This window comes from Crocodylus siamensis, chromosome 1 (assembly GCF_052110815.1).
Source record: "Crocodylus siamensis isolate JL-2025a chromosome 1, ASM5211081v1, whole genome shotgun sequence".
Classification (NCBI taxonomy): domain Eukaryota; kingdom Metazoa; phylum Chordata; order Crocodylia; family Crocodylidae; genus Crocodylus; species Crocodylus siamensis.
Window position 1 is genome coordinate 139,022,678 of NC_143395.1, and position 16,071 is coordinate 139,038,748.

General features: G+C 41.5%; 1 protein-coding gene across 9 annotated transcripts in view; it reads right to left on the reverse strand.

The window, feature by feature from the left end:
• The window catches only part of SIPA1L2 (signal induced proliferation associated 1 like 2), a 258,723-nt gene that overhangs the window by 114,287 nt on the left and 128,365 nt on the right, over window positions 1-16,071 (reverse strand). For all 9 annotated transcript variants that reach the window (XM_090044154.1, XM_090044128.1, XM_090044110.1 and 6 more), the window contains 2 exons: window positions 9,638-9,771; window positions 6,048-6,236 (listed from right to left, as the gene is read on the reverse strand). In XM_090044154.1, coding sequence (XP_089900280.1) covers window positions 6,048-6,236; window positions 9,638-9,771 — 323 coding nt within the window. The remainder of the gene's footprint in view (window positions 1-6,047; window positions 6,237-9,637; window positions 9,772-16,071) is intronic.

Here is a 16,071-nt window from a genome sequence, read left to right on the forward strand (position 1 = left end):
TTTACTGAACTGGCCCTTTGTACCATCATGATGCTACTGCCTTACTAACCTCCTGTTCTGTCTCCCAAGCAGCTCAGGGTTTAACTTGGCAGCACTCAAGGTTCTCAGTGAAATTGGTTTAACAGTTTACCATCACAGGCACCAATCACATTAAATATCTTCAAATGTCAAAAGCCACAGATATTTTTAAAAACTGATGGAAAGAATCACAGAACCCAGTCATTACAAAATGCAGTCAAAGGGGAATTTTGGTCCTACTGAAATCAAGAGTCAAAATTCCAGTGGTCTTAAATGGGGCCAGGATGTCATGCTTAGTTATGAAATTACACCTCTTCACTGGAACAATTTCTGCCCAGTTTCACTGGTGTAAGTCTGACCTAAATCTATAACTTCACTGAAGTTAGGTCAAGACTCGCAGTGATCTAACAAAACAGAATTCAGTTTACTGGCTCACGTACAAAAAAACTCATGCAGCAGGATGCGAATTGCTCATGACAAGGAAAAGGACAATGTGTAAATGCAAAGCAAATGCTATTCTTGTAGTAAGGGGCAAAATGGAATTGGCAAAAGAAAACTGGAACAGTACAAAAAGGATGACAGAATAATAGCAAGAGGAGTGTGAAGGGTTAAAGGGCACATTAAATGGGAGTGGGCACTTGAGAGCATTTGTTATACAAAATATATTTTTTGCTGAGAACTAGTAGAGGACTGAGGGATGCATTTGGTATCCGCGTTAGTCTCAGACAAAAAGAAATGGAAAACTCTAGAATTCTAGGTTCAGAGATGATTTCTTAGTTGGTCGAATAAAAGGTATTGCAAAAAAAGTATCTCTTTTTTTCAAAGCTTTCAGGTACACACACCCTTCCTCAGGCTCAGGGAAAAATAAAGATGGTAAAGAGTCCCCACACTTAGAAAATAAACTTCAGTTTTGCACAAAGGCAGATGAAGGTGGAAGTCTGTTCCTCTGGGTCCTTGAAAGGACTTAAGCGCTTAAAAGGCACCCCTCAAAAGACTGGGACCCTGAGCAGAAGGAGGAACTCTCCATGCAGCTCTGGATCAAATGCATAGATACCAGGCAGGCCCCAAATTTCATTTTCTTCCTATTGACTAGTTCTAGGAATCTCCACACTCAACTCACTTGATTATGAAAGTACTAAATGAATGCACAGTAACAACTGCACAGTTCACTGCTTGTGGACATGCAGCCAGCGTATGCTAGGTTTGTTCAGGATTAGGCTCCTCAAAGAAAGTAGGAAAATAGATGCCTAGTTTCTGAATCCTGATGAGGCTCATGTGCAAGCCTGATACCAAGCTGCTCAGGTTGTGGCTACTCTGGGTTGGTCTCTAAAGAACTTCAGTCAACTCCAGTGATGACGCCAAACTCAATAGGTACCTTAAGGGGTGAAGTGGAAGCTGAACAGGGTTTGGGGATTACAAATTTGGATTTGGGCAACAAAACCTAGCTAACGTATATCCATGTGTTTAGGTGTTTATATAAATACCTTAAACACCTAAACAGCTTCATGTAAAGTGACTCAAGTTTCTTGTTTGGGATTGATAACATCCTTCTAATGGTACAAAACTCCTAATACCATTATGCAGTACTGATATTTTCTCTTTACATTATTTATAAAAAGCATACAGATACGTAAAAAACAAAATGTTGAAAAACTGCAAAAAGTCTTTGGAGACTCATCCTACATTACCAAGGGCACTTTAGCTGCATAAGGTTATAGGATCAGGTCTTTGGTATATTGTTCCATGATTACTGTCTTTTTCAAATCCAGAATGTTCCTCTGAACATCTTTAAAAGTTAACTACACTTCTTTTAAGAGTATAAGCTAGCTGGCCCTGTGTTCACACTGTCTAATATTTTGTAGAACGAACAATCTTGAGTCAAGAAGGAGAGCTAGCTGTTAGTCAAATGCTCAAACTACCAAATAAGTAATAGCAATTGGGCAAAAGATGACCTAAGCTTTTACTGAGATTGCTTTGAAGAGAACTTCAATACTTCTATACTATATCATTAAACCTTTTGCCTGTGATTTTGCAAAAAGCTTAAGGAAGTTAGGTTCATAATCCACTGAGTTTCAATGCCATTTGAGCACCTAATTTCTTTGTGCTGCTTTGTAAACTCTGAAGTGGAATGTAAAAACTAGAGCCGTGCAAAACAGCTGTCTCGTTTCGATTTTGGATTCGGCCGTTTTGGAGGACAGTGATTTGTTCTGGTGTTTCGGACCACTGCTCTGTTTTGATTCGGTCAAATCCGTTACGGAGTTTCAAAGCTGTTTCAGAGATTTGGATCAACCGCGGAGAGTCAGGCACAGCCAGGCAGCTGCAGGTTCTCCCACGGCTCCTCTAGCTGTGCCTGCCTCTCCCTAGGCAGAGGCAGCCACGGGAGAAGCCCCCATTGCTGCCATCCCCCATCCAGTCCCAGCCTAGTCCTGGAACTTAAAAAAAAAAAGCCCCGCACTTACCAGCTGCAGTAGTGATTGGGGTCTCTGAGCACTCATGGAAGAGTACCCCCATGCAGTGCAGGGCAGTGAGGATCACCCACCCCGCTTGGCACCTGTGTGGTAGCTGCCCCATGGTGTGGGCACAGCATGGCTCAGCAGGGCACCACACACTGTTTGGGAGGTGGGGCTGCTGCAGCTGAGCACTGCCAGGCTCTGGCTCCAGCTGGCAGGTGGAGCCACCCAGCTCCCAGACAGCATGCTGCTGCCATGCAGGTGCCATGCAAGACAGGGAGCAATCCCCACTGCCCTGTGCTGCTTGGGGGGGGGGCTCTGCCCAGATGCCCTAATTGTTACTTCTACAGACCCCAGAACCCCCTGCTACAACCTGTGAGTGCAGGGCTTTTTCTTTGTTTCTTTTGTTTTTCAAGTGCCAGCAGGGGGATGAGGCCGGGCAGGGCAGCCATGGGGATTCTTCTGCAGCTCCGCCGGCTGTGCTCAGCATGAGCTGTTCCAAGTAGACTTCGGTGCTGACACTAGCCCTAGCCAGCGTACTGTTATCCCGCATGCAGATACAGGGGCTCACGCCACCCGGGAGGGCTGTGAAGCTATGCCAGACTCCTCACAGGAGGCGCGGGCCCCTGGATCTGTGCACAGGATAACAGCAGGCTGCCGTCCCTCCCCCAGAGCACTGGGACTGGAAAGGACCTCAGGGACAGCTTGCAGACACTGGCCAGCTACAGATGTCAATATCAGAGCAGTCCTTCCACCCCTCTTGTCCCTTCCTCTTCTTAGTTTCTGTTTCCCCGCAAGCTTGGCTCCAAAACATCCAAAACATTTCGGACAGTTTCATTTAGCTCCAGATTCAATGTTTCGGGTGCTCAAATGGGTTGAAACACCTCCAAAATGAAACAGCTACTGAAATTTTTCACAGCCCTAGTAAAAACATTCCAGTGAAACATAACATACCCCCACTTAAGAAAGGAGAAGAGAATTATTATTAGTCAAAATGTTGCAACCTGACCTTCAGAAGAAGAGTTGATTTTTGCCACCAAAACAACAGTGAAAACTGATTCTGATCATCTAATTGTTTGACTCAGCAATTAAGAAAATACTGATTCTTTATTTACTTTCTTGCATAAAGTTAATCATTCCATTCATATCTATTTTGCTGTTGCCAGTTTGGGACAACTTTTTTAGCATCAAGAATTGCTTTCCTCAATAACTAATACTAGATTTCAATGGACACAAGCAAACTTTGCATGTACTTATTTTAGGTAGCAAAACATTTCTTCAAAATGTGATAGGTATAACAAACATATCATATTAACGCTCTCAAAAATGAATAGTCTTCTAGACTAAAACCATATTTTTAAAAAATGCATGGCAATTCAGCTAGTCATTACCATCCATTACCATGTTTTCTTTTGTTGTTTGATTGATAAATTCAATGTATTAAGTACATAAAAGAATTAAACAGCATAGATGGATGTCACGCTAGTGTTATGTATATCTTTCCATAATCCCCAGTAATTATAGTAACTAGCACATACGATATATTGAAGAATCATATATTCTGCCAGATTATAGCCTATTTTATACCAGAATTTAAATTGTCAGTGCTAAAGACCAAGCATGAAAAGTGAAGAAAAGAGTTCTATACTGCTCTCCCAATGCTACTAACAACTGATATCAGACATGACTTTGGCCAGCTCAACTGCTTTCTTGCGCTCACAATGGGGAATCTGAATTGCTGATTGTGGGCAATGGTGACCAGTGCTGTGAGTATATCATTCAGGTAAAATAAAGGAGTACATTGGTCAAGAAGTAATTCACCTGTGACCACAGAGTAATGTTGCTCTGTGACAGCAGACCACATTTTGAAGGACTCCTATGAAGGATATAAGACCTTAAGAGCTCTGACAGTAAAGACTGGCTGAATCCTTCTGATTTGTACCGCTATTTTGCATAAACTTCTTATAATCCAGAAAAGAAAGTAAAAAAAACTTAGCACAACAGTAAGTTTAAACAGGATTATTTTATGGAAATTTATCAAAAGATTCTTTTCCTTTTAGCAAAGGAAAAGTTAATTTGGACCACAAAATTAAACTAACATTCTTACAGCTTGTAAATCCTCCGTTTCTAGTTATATCTACTTGTTTATGATCAACTTTTAATACTAGACAAAAAGATAGAAGAACATTTTATATATACCAAAATGGCAGACACAATCAGTTAATATTAGGAAGTCAGCACGTTCAAAAAATATTCACTGATATTTGCATATACAACATGTTCACTTCTTTAAAATGAACATCTTAAAAAACCCTTTGTAAAGTTGAACCAGAAGGCATTCATAAACCATTCCTCCACAAATTATTCTGAAGCTGTAAAAATGTTTGCTTAGTCTTTCAATGAAGCAGATTCACCTTACTGAAACCAATAAAAACAAAAAACAAAAAAACCCCACACACTACTGTTCACTCTGAATATAAAATGTTTCTATTCCATTCCTGATGTAGTGCTAACTTTTTAGATAGTTCCAGTTAAAATTCCAGCTGTTCAGACTAACAAGAATTCCACTTTAATAAGACTCCTGAAAAATTAATGACTACTAATTAAAGTAAAAAAAAATTTTTAAATTATAACTTGGGATTTAGGGGACTTTGAAATAATAAGTAATTCTTTGTCTTTAAATTCGATGCCACTAATTTTCAATTTTAGAAACAAGCTTGACAGGACCTTTTGTCTTCAGGATTTTATATTCTAACTCATGTACATAGCACAGTAGAGACCTTTATATTTATACCCAATATCTGCATATCAAAAAGGCTGAATTTCATCTGCAAAAATATTTTTTGCTAGAAATTTTAAAATTCAGACTTCAATTACATTTTATCCCTCTCTTCCTTTGAAAGATTCTCTAGTGGTACTTAAAGGCCAATTGCTCAGGGCAGGGCTGTCTAATTCCCAGCCCAGGGGCTGCATGTAGGCATCCAAGTGCCAACAAACAAGGGGCTAACACATTGCCCTGAAGCTTCCAGTCTAGATATATCACTCTTTTGCTGTTGCTGGAGCCCCCAGACATCCCTCCCTCTTACAGCTTCAGCTTCCTGTTCCCACTCCAAGAAGCAAGGCAGTGCAGCCCTGGGGCTTGGAGACCTAGTGCGCCTTTGCACAATAATACAGCATGGTGGGGGGTGGCACCCATGCCACTGTGTGTGTGGGGGTGGGGGAGGGAGGGAGGAAGGGCAAGGAATGGCCATACTGCATGGCATGTGGTTTCTGACCATTCAGAAATTGGACAGCCCTGGCGTAAGGGAAGAAATGTTGTCAGAATATTTGTAACTCTGCAATAAGATGTGTTTTCTACAGCCAGTGAACCACCACCTATCACCATTTCTTGAATCCAACCTGATTTGTCATTGAAAACACTCAGCTGTTGAGTCGACTCTTACTGAAAACATGGAAAATGACTGTTCAGCAGAAGACACTTTACATGTCAGTTTTGTATTTAATTTATACCAGCAACAAAAATGCAATTTTTTTCCCCCCAAGCGAAGAGCCTTTAGAGAAATCATGTATGTTACATACCCCTTGCTCGTCCAGTTTAAGCAGTTGTTCAGGGACTTTCGGCGAGTTGGAAGCCTGCCTCAGGCACTGAATACTAAGCTCTGGTATTACATATTCTAGTACCTCTTTAAGAGGCAGGCCCCTTGCTGTGCCATGTCTGGCAGTGGATGGTATGGCATCTTCTAAAATTGCTCCTCTTAAGGTAGTAAGCTGCAGCAGGAATGAAAGACTACAGTGAATATTTATCATTCTAATATTATGCTGACAACCAGAAATACAGCCTTCAGGTTCTGGAGGGAGAGAATGCATGCCTATGCTTAGCTTACTATGGGAAGTGTAAAAGTTAGTGAAGTAACTTAAAAGCTGAAGATGAAACAGACTGTTGCAGTTTTTAAACAAAAGCATTCAACACAGAGTAAAACAGAAGTATGCAGAAGTACAGAAAAATAGATGTTCATAGCCAGTCCTCCATTTTTTAGCACTCAAGGGTATATATTGTCTCCATTTTTTTTTCTAATGGTTCTGTTATGTCTGTGTTAATGGTTCTGATCATTATGTCACAGTAAAATCTTAATGGAGACAAGGCCTTATATTTTTAGTGTGAGGCAGGCAAGGCCAACTAGGAGCAAAGGGTAATAGTTTTGATTCAAATAATTTAATTTTCACGGTAGAAACTAAAGTGCTTTGTCTCCACTAGGATTTTACAGCCATAAATCACATATGTAAATTATCTAGTAGGGACAAGAAAAAAAAGCACTTCACATAAATGCCAATGAATGGGTGCGGGAAAGGCACACAACTATCTATATTCAATGGTAATGCAACTGCATAGATTAGGAGCTCTGGCCAACAAAGCTACATGTGTTTTAACCATGATGAAGAATACAGGTTTCAGGAATCAGGGAAAGTTTCCAATTCCTTATCACAAAGGACAAAGGTAATGCCTTATGTTTTCTTTCAAGTCACCAGTGAAAGTAAGATCCACATAGCTAATGACTGTAACAAAGGAATGAAGACACCAACTTGGAGAAGACACAAATTAGCATGAATATGAAAGTTTTGATCAGGTGTGATGGGTGTTCTTCTGACCCAATAAAAAGGTCACTTCTACTCCAGATAGGATTGAAGTTTCTCCTTTACAACAGAATTAATATTCATTTCTTCTATGAATACATAGAAGCAGAGGTTTGGCATTTGGAAAAGTTACTCCAGACAGAAACTATAGTATACCACCTTTGAAAAGAGACTTATCCGTCATTTGGAAGGCACACAGACGTAAATTATGTTCATCCCTACCTTTTCCCCCTAAGGGAGCATCCACACAAGCACACGCATGCCTCCTGCGGCATCTCAAGCCCCTTTGAGACATTGCAAGATGCACATGGGGGAAACAAGAAAACGTTCTTCATACTATACATTTCCAGTGCAGGGGCAAAGTCTGACACCTGGATATCCAGGTACCTAAAAAAAGGTGCCATGAAACAACAGGGCAATGTATGGTTGAAGACCATGCCCAGAGGCAACCCAGGAGTCAGTCCTCCACGAGAGACACTCTGGTTTCTTGCCAGAGCATCTCTGTGGTGCTCCTGCTACCCCTGGTGCTGTCAAGGGTAAGTTAGAAGTGTGGTGGGGTTCACAGGTGTGGGTAGGCGTGAGTAGGTGTGAGGAGTGGCAGGGGGATGTCAGAGGCTATGACGAGTGGTGAGGGGATATCCCATATGTGGGTGGCAGTCATGGAGGGGCTTGAGTGGAAGTTGCCATACACCTGCCCCTGCGGCAGCATGGCTGAGGCTCTGCTACAGGCACAGCTGGCAGTGACGCCCACCTCCCTCCCTCTCTCATTCTAATTGTGGAAGACCATGGATTTTGGTCCCACACCAAAGTGCATGTCCAGGCACAATTTGCCCTACACCAAAGTGCATGTATGGGCACGTGCACTAAGGCAGAAAGCCCCGGCTCAAATTTGCACTGCTTCTATTTGAGCTGCTGCACATGCTCATGCCTGCATGTGTGGGTGCACCCCAAGTCTCTCTTCCTGCCACAAGAAACCTATTCTTAAGAATCCAAACTTAACATCCAATGCCTACTACATACCCTATATGTGCTTCCCATCTGCTCCCTGAAAAAACTATGGTTTTATTGTGCTATTTTTGTTTTAAATGAGTTTGGCTTCTATTAGATTTCATAGACATTAGGGCTGGAAGGGACCTCGGAAGATCGAGTCCAGCCCCCCGCCCAAAGGGCAGGAAGTCAGCTGGGGTCATAAGATCCCAGCAAGATAAGCATCCAATTTACCCTTGAAGGTGTTCAATGTAAGGTGCTTGAACCACCTCTGATGGCAGGCTGTTCCAGACCTCGGGGGCTTGGACAGTAAAGAAATTCTTCCTTACATCCAGCCTGAAACAGTCTTGCAGTAGTTTATAACTGTTTGACCTCATCATCCCTTGGGGCACTCTGGTAAACAAACCCTCCCCCAGATCCTGGTGGTCACCCCGATAAACTTATAGGTGGCCATCAGATCACCCCTGAACCTGCACTTTTCCAAGCTAAAGAGCCCCATGGCTCTCAGCCTGTTGTTGTAAAGTCTGTTTTCCTGATTAATGTTGCATGCCTCCATCTCCTTAACTTGTACAGGGGAGAAAGAAAGGGCTGAGACACACAAGTTAGAGTTGCCTGGCCTATATGACAGAAGACACATCCAGCCAACAGGGGACTGAAGAACCTTGTTGACAGTTGAAAAAAAAAGCAGGATTGTAAGTGACATCCAGGAAGCATCCAGGGAAGAGAGGGAGATAAGCATCACAACACAGCAGCAGTCTATAAAGTAGGGTGTCAACCTGGGAGTTGGAGAGTCTGAAGCAAAGAAACAGTTGGGCTATACTGAGATACTCCATCTCTGCAGACTGGAGAGAGAATAGCTGAGTATTATAACTTTGGGCTGCTCACAGCTGTGCAGGCTGAACAGCAGACAGAGAACTGCTCAACCCTTTGGAGGGGGCAGGGTCTTCTTGATGGGTGACCTTTGCCTCAACAGTCATCTTTATTGAAGAATCATTGTCTGTTTTGAAGCTTGGAACTTGGGGTGCACTCTTTCCACTCTAAGACCAATTAAGTACCCGTCTCAGGAGCTGAACTGGAAGGCAGCTCTCTGGAGAATGACCACAGATATCCAGGGGTAGGCTGAAAGGCTGGGCTCGCAGAATTGGAAGGAGTCGGGAATTACCCCTGCTCCAGAGGTCACACATGGGCTGGTTTCAGGGGTACTTGGAGAGACTGGACAAAGCCAGACATCCCAAGCAAGTACTCCTTTGAAGGCAGTCAGTCACGCTCCCTTCCTGGTTTATGTGGAAATGTAACTCAAACCAATACACCTCTGCCTTTACCTCTCCCAGCGACAAAAGGAAAAGACATCCTAAAGCAGGAAAGCAAGGACATTTTTCTATAGGCCTCAGCACTAACAATATCAGAAGCCCCTCCCTTGCTAGTGGGTAAATCTAAAAGTTGAACACCATTTAAAAAGTCAATTTCTAGAGGGCTATGAATGAGAAATAGTCAGGTTTTAAAGTTTCATTACACTTTTCCCTCTCCCCTCAGGACTCAAAAGACAGTACCTCGCTTGTCCTGAAAACTACACGATAGTTGAATTGAGAACCCTCTTTCTCCTTAGGATCTTCAACCTTCTCTCTCCGGATGCTGACTGCTACAGGTCCTAGATTTTCATCTATTCCAAAGTAGTTTTGATGCTCTGTAGCAGGAAAAAAAATGAATGAATGAAAGAAATGAAGATCATGATGAAACAGTAAATAGTTAACTAAAGACTTATTCACCAAGTCTCATAAAAGAAAGTCCGCAGCAAACAGAGACCACCACTGTGGTATTACGTGCCACCAAAAGCTTTGCAATGTTTGATAACAGAAATCAAATTTTCTAGTTGAGATTAGAGATGTGCAGGCATCAAAATATGTGACAGTCCAAATTCCCTACAGACAACCAAATCATACCCATGTTCTATGGGTAGCCAAACATTACAGGTCTCTCAATTACCGCACTATGCTGCCTTTAACATTTTGATAGAAAATCATTTTTAAAATGTGGTAACATGGTTTGCCATTGAGTCACATTTTGTTTGAAACAGTGTAACAAAAATTAACATGGAGAATTCACTGCAGTAAGTGCAAACAAAACTGACATTATTCTACAGCAGCATTTGTAAAATAAGTCTCACTTTGCCAAGCTATAATTACTATAAGTGTCAGATTATTTTAATTATTATTACATTATTATTATTATTATTAAAGGGAATGATGTAATAAATTAATCTAGATGATCAAACTAATGAATGACGTGCAAACTGAAAATTTTGTACTTTTTGGAAAGAATGTATTCTTATTTCCAGGCTAATTTACAAGAAATTAGGTTTTTTGTATGAAGACAAGCAGATAGAAAAGATTTAGATGATCCTGCAATTATTCAACAGGAGTCAGATTTTATTCTCTCAGGCTTCCTCAACAACTCACCCTCAGTCACAATATTTCTGTCTTACGGTTTTCCCATCTTGTAAACACAGACAATACTCACCCCAATGGGATAGTCTGAGACTATCTATAAAATGTTCGCAAAGCATATAAAAATCTTGAAACAAAGATGCTGCTTCAGTACAGAACAGTCATTATCTGAAGGCCCAGTCTCACAGATCATATTACAATGTTTATGATGCATTATGCCTACATGGCTTTTAAAACAAGAAAGTTGGTGGGATTCCTTTTGGTCTACAAACAACTACTTTTTAATCTCATATACGGAGTGCTTGCTAAGAATATTGTTACAATTCTGAAGAGTGATCTGAATTTGTGCCATTTTTGCAATATGATTTCAATGCAAGCCAATATGCACATGACGATAACTTTTAATCACAACTGGCTGAAGATTACTTTTGCTCCACATTTATATTTCTCCTGCATTTATTATGATGAGATACTAATTTGGAAAAAGAATTAAGCCAAATTATTTAAATGACTTCAAACAAATGAGATATGCTTAAGTTCTATTTAAATTAGTCTTATTCATCTTATCTATTAATATGTAGTGTAGTGACTCATTGTTGACAACACCATACAAACCCAAGTATAGGAGTGGAAGGGGTCTCTTAGGACTCTGAATCTAGTCCCCTATGTCTGCAGGCAGTTGTTAACTCAAGGAAAACCCAAAATCACCACTTCAAATCCTTGCCTACCATTATCAGGCACAACAGCCAAAACATCCAGAACACCCTGTAATATTTCCCTGGGCAGAGGTAACAAGGGCATTACCAAAGCCCTGTTATTGCAAGGGGGAAACAGTTAGTTAACATATACTTAAAAAATCCTAGGAAAAAAGTCATTCTCCATGCTACAAAGGCAGGCAAAAACCCACAATGATCCAAGCCAGTTTAACGAAGGAAAAATTCCTTCCTGACCTCAAAATTTGGCCATTGGTATGGCCCTGGCAAATAGAATTCCCTGTCTTACCATTCTGTTTACAAAATGAAATGAATACATTGTTTAGTTTTGTTCAGAGTGGTTATAGCCAGTTCCTTGAATTTTCTTCAAATTTATATTACTGTGTAAAATTCACTTTATTTTCCAGAACTGAAACAATTACAGGTAGAAGCTGCATGACAGGAATGTGCAGACAAGCTGATAGGACAGGATGGAAATGGAGTCAGAACCTTTTACCTCCAGGTGATCAGTTTAAATACAGGTTAAGCTACGCTTGGTTTGTTCTCACCAGACCTGATAAAGAATGTCTTACATTTGAAAGTTTGTCTAACTACCACAACTACAGAGTTGGTCCAATAAAATCCATCACCCAAAGAGAGGGAGAGGCAATTATTTCAGCTGGAAGACAGCTTAATGAGTTTTGGTGAGCCATTGAGCGCTGCAACAGTAGCTCCTCCCCTTGACAGGTATCCTGCACACTGGTTTCCATCTTGGGACTGGAAGGCCCACCCCCGCACCCACTACATTTGCCAGTAGAAGTCCCTCCCTTTGCCCCTTGTGGGGTGACCATCCTGGAATGGGAAAAAATCCAAATCATATACTAAAAGTCAAACATCTACTATAAATGTATTTTATTAAAAAAATTATTTTGTCCTGATTTCTGTGAATTTGAATAGCTGATTACATAACAGCTCAAAAATAAAAAAGTCTTACTCTTGTATTGTAGCATCATAGAAAATTAGGGTTGGAAGAGACCTCAGGAGGTCATCTGCTCAAAGCAAGACTAGCCCAAACGAGATCATTCCATCCAAAGCTCTGTTCATCCAGGTCTTAAAAACCTCCAAGGATGGAGCTTCTACCACCTCTCTGGGTAACCTGTTTCAGTGTTTTACTATCCTCCTAGTGAAAAAATTCTTCCCAATATCGAACCTAAACTTTCCTTTCCACAACTCCTTGTTCTGTCATCTACTGCCACTGAGAACAGTGTAACTCCATCCTCTTTCAAACCCCACCTCAGATAGTTGAAGGCTGCTATTAAATCCCCTCTCAGTTTTCTCTTCTCTAGACTACGTATGCCCAGTTCCTCAGTCTTTCCTCATAAATTATGTCTCCCAGCCCCCAAACCATTTTTGTTGCCCTCTGCTGGACCCTCTCCAATTTGTCTGCATCCTTTCTGTAGTGGGGAGTCCAAACACAGTACTCCAGATGTGGCCTCTAATGCTGAATAAAGGGGAAATAATCACTCGCCTTGATCTGCTTGCAACACACCCACCAATGCAGCCCAGTATGCCATTAGGCTTCTTGGCAACAAGGACATATTGCTGGATCATAGTCTGGTCAAGGTCTTTAAAAGGATATTTTCCACCCACATTATCATATATAAGCTACAATTATCAAAAACCAGGAGATTAATTTTAGAGAGTCTAAAGTCTATTTTTAACTTCCAAAGTGAACTGATTTGCATAAGTGTTGCATACTCAGCAGCTCTCATAAAACAAAAATGGAGTTGATGGGCACTTATAAAAAAGTTAGTTAACATTTTTTTTAGAAGGTACTTAAACAGAGATTTATGGAGCTAAATTTAGGCATTTCCTTTTGAAAATCTTGACCAGAAAGACACTTTTCAGGAAAGCAAACAATCAAACAACCAACCAACAAGCAAACAAAATACCTCATCCCAGAACCAATGTGAAGTTTCTAAAGACTATTGTTTTCAAGATGTGAAGAAAAAAGTTAGGTTGGAAAAACACAGAGAAATAAGACAGAATAAGAAGTTACTTCTGTTAGAACAGAAGAAACACTGGGGAGAAGAGAAATCACAACAGGAGAGAGTGAGGAAAAGGTGCCAACTTTATGTTGGCTTCTGTCATTTGTCATTTTGTTAGGAATAAGCAGCCTATCATTTAAAAATTTCTGCATTAAGAAAAGATGCCAGCAAGTATTGATCAGCTTCCTCAATCTAATTCCAATGTAGCAAGCGTTTTCTCCAAGGTAGGAGACAAAGAGCTCTGGCAAACATTACACTTAAGTCATGATTAACCAGTTAACTGCATCTTAAACAGTAACCCAGCCAAACAATCATTCAATTAATGGTGCGATAAAACAGGAAACACTTTGTGGAATAATTTTGTGGTTTGTGTGTAATAATTTTGTAGCTAGTTTCCACTGCACCTTAAATTGAATGTGTGGCTGGATCCCCACCATGAAGACTGATGCCAGCTGCATGCTGGAGCTTAGCTGACAGCTCCTCACAGGTCAACAGGTTGACAGCCCTTTGGTGCAGGGCCTTCAGCCTGTTTTCAGGATAAATCGTGAGCTGAGCTAGGGGTACCAGGCTGCAGGAAACCATAGGGCTCCTTATGACCTGGCAGGTTGACTGCCTTGCCCTGAAGCTGCAAAGCAAAGTAACTCAACACATCCTGGCCACAAGGACCCTGGGATGGGGAGAGGTTACCTGACCCTGGGGTCCCTGTGCACCAGGACCTTAAAAAGACAAAACAAAACAAAAACTGCAGGTCAGATTTTCTGATAGCTCAGTGCACAGGCCTCTCCCAAAGCCATCTGAAGACTGGTATGGTCCAAGGGCCAAGGACAACAATCAGCCTACTGTTGGTCCCAGCCCCAGGACTGCACCAGTTCACCAGGCACCCAGCTTTTAACTTACCAGTGCAGGGGACGCCTGGGATTATGCAATTATGGCACATTTGGGACCTGATCCCCAATCCCAAAAATTACACATCCTGCAGGCATGCAAGTGTGGCATGGCAGGAGGCATAATTGTTGGGATCAGGGAACAAATTCCATCATGTCATTAGAAAAAAAAGCATCAGGGGCCAGACAAACAAACCTAAAATTCAAATACATACCTTAATTTTAGTTGAATCAAAAGGTAGTAGGGTAAGATGATTTAAAAAAAAAGAAATCCCAGGAATAAAGAATGTCGCCAAAAAATGAAACAGTGATGCTGCTTCTCTCTTACCTTTTGGGAAAGCAGCATCTAATGGAAGACACAACTAATCATGAAGTGTTAAAATACAAAGCATTAAATACAAAGTTTTCCCCCCCCAACTGAAAAGAAGTGGCTAAACACCACCCCCTCCCCCTCCTTCATGAATGACTGGTACCTCCTGAATCTAGGGGGGCACCCGCAAAACTCACAAATGGCAGCAGCCCTGTCGGGGGGGGGCACCAGTCCTACCAACAGCATCAGTGTTGGCCATCAGGGGGACACCAGCCCCGTCAGAGTGGGCACATGCACCCCCTACAGTCACCTATGCCTTTAATACCTAAAAAGGCCCTATAGTCAAAATGAAAAAAAGTAAAATATGAAGTTTTAGACATTTTGAAGGATAGAGCAGTCAATTTTCCTTCTAATACAAAGGTCCTACTTATACTGAACAAATCTTATATTCATAAATTCCATTTGTAAAAAAAAAGACGCTGTTTCAAAGCTGTAGAGTACGAAACTGGCATCTGATACTGAAAGTCTTATCAGACTTCCAACTCAACCTACCCTTAAAATGTTCTTTACTAGACAGACATTTCTTTTATTTGCTCCTCATAAATAGCTTCAGTAACACATTAAGAACTGGTCACACACATCCCACAAGCCCAGAAGTATAGTAGGGAACCTTTTCAGTTGCGATGGAGAGAACTGCCTGAGGGAAAAAGGGCTATAAAATGAACAAATTCTATGACAGTAAAAACACCTTTCAATTATCCTTCAACAATGAACACATACACATCTCCTTGTCCTCACCCCCTGGGGTCTCACTAAAATGAGGTCCATGAAAGGACACCATTAATAAGCCAGCTACAATATGAAGTAAAGCAGTCTGCTTGTTGTAAATCATCATTCACGGCTGCTAAATATTTTCTATAATTAATGTTAAAACATTTTCCATCCATGTCACATGGGAGCTTGTTGTTACAATAGCTAAAGATTTCAAGAATACACAGCATTAAATCATGATTTCTTGCACAGAACAGACACCAAATTCCTGATCTATAATTTGTTGAAAGGAAAGCAAATAGTTAGTGCTGTATATACTGAAGCATTCTCCTAACCTGTTGTACAATAAAAATAAAAGTTGCATCTTGATATCATGAACTAAAAACCATGAGTTATGCAGAATGTTACCGTATTTACTCAACTCTAAGATAAGGTGTGCCCCCCCCAACCAGTCAAAATGAAGGAGCCCTTCATCTTGGATTCGAATACAGGACAGTGAAAAGGGCCTGCAACTACAACAGGCAATGGTGGCTGCTCTGGTTCTGGGGTCAGAGCTAAAGCTGCTACTGATGCATGGCTGGGCCAGAGTAGAAGGCAGCATGAGCTCCCTGCCTTGAGGCAGAGTGGAGCCTCAGCCAGAGCCAGAGCTGCAACAGGTAGACAGATAAGCAGTAAGGGGAGGGAATGGCAAGCAATGGGAGGGAAGGCAACAGGGAAGACTAAGTGGGGGCAGGCAGCTGGGGAGGCAGGCACAGAAGAGCAGGAGGGAAGGCAAATGGCAGGTGGGGACAGATGCCAGGGTGCACAGGCAGCACAGGGAGAGTGGGAACAGGCA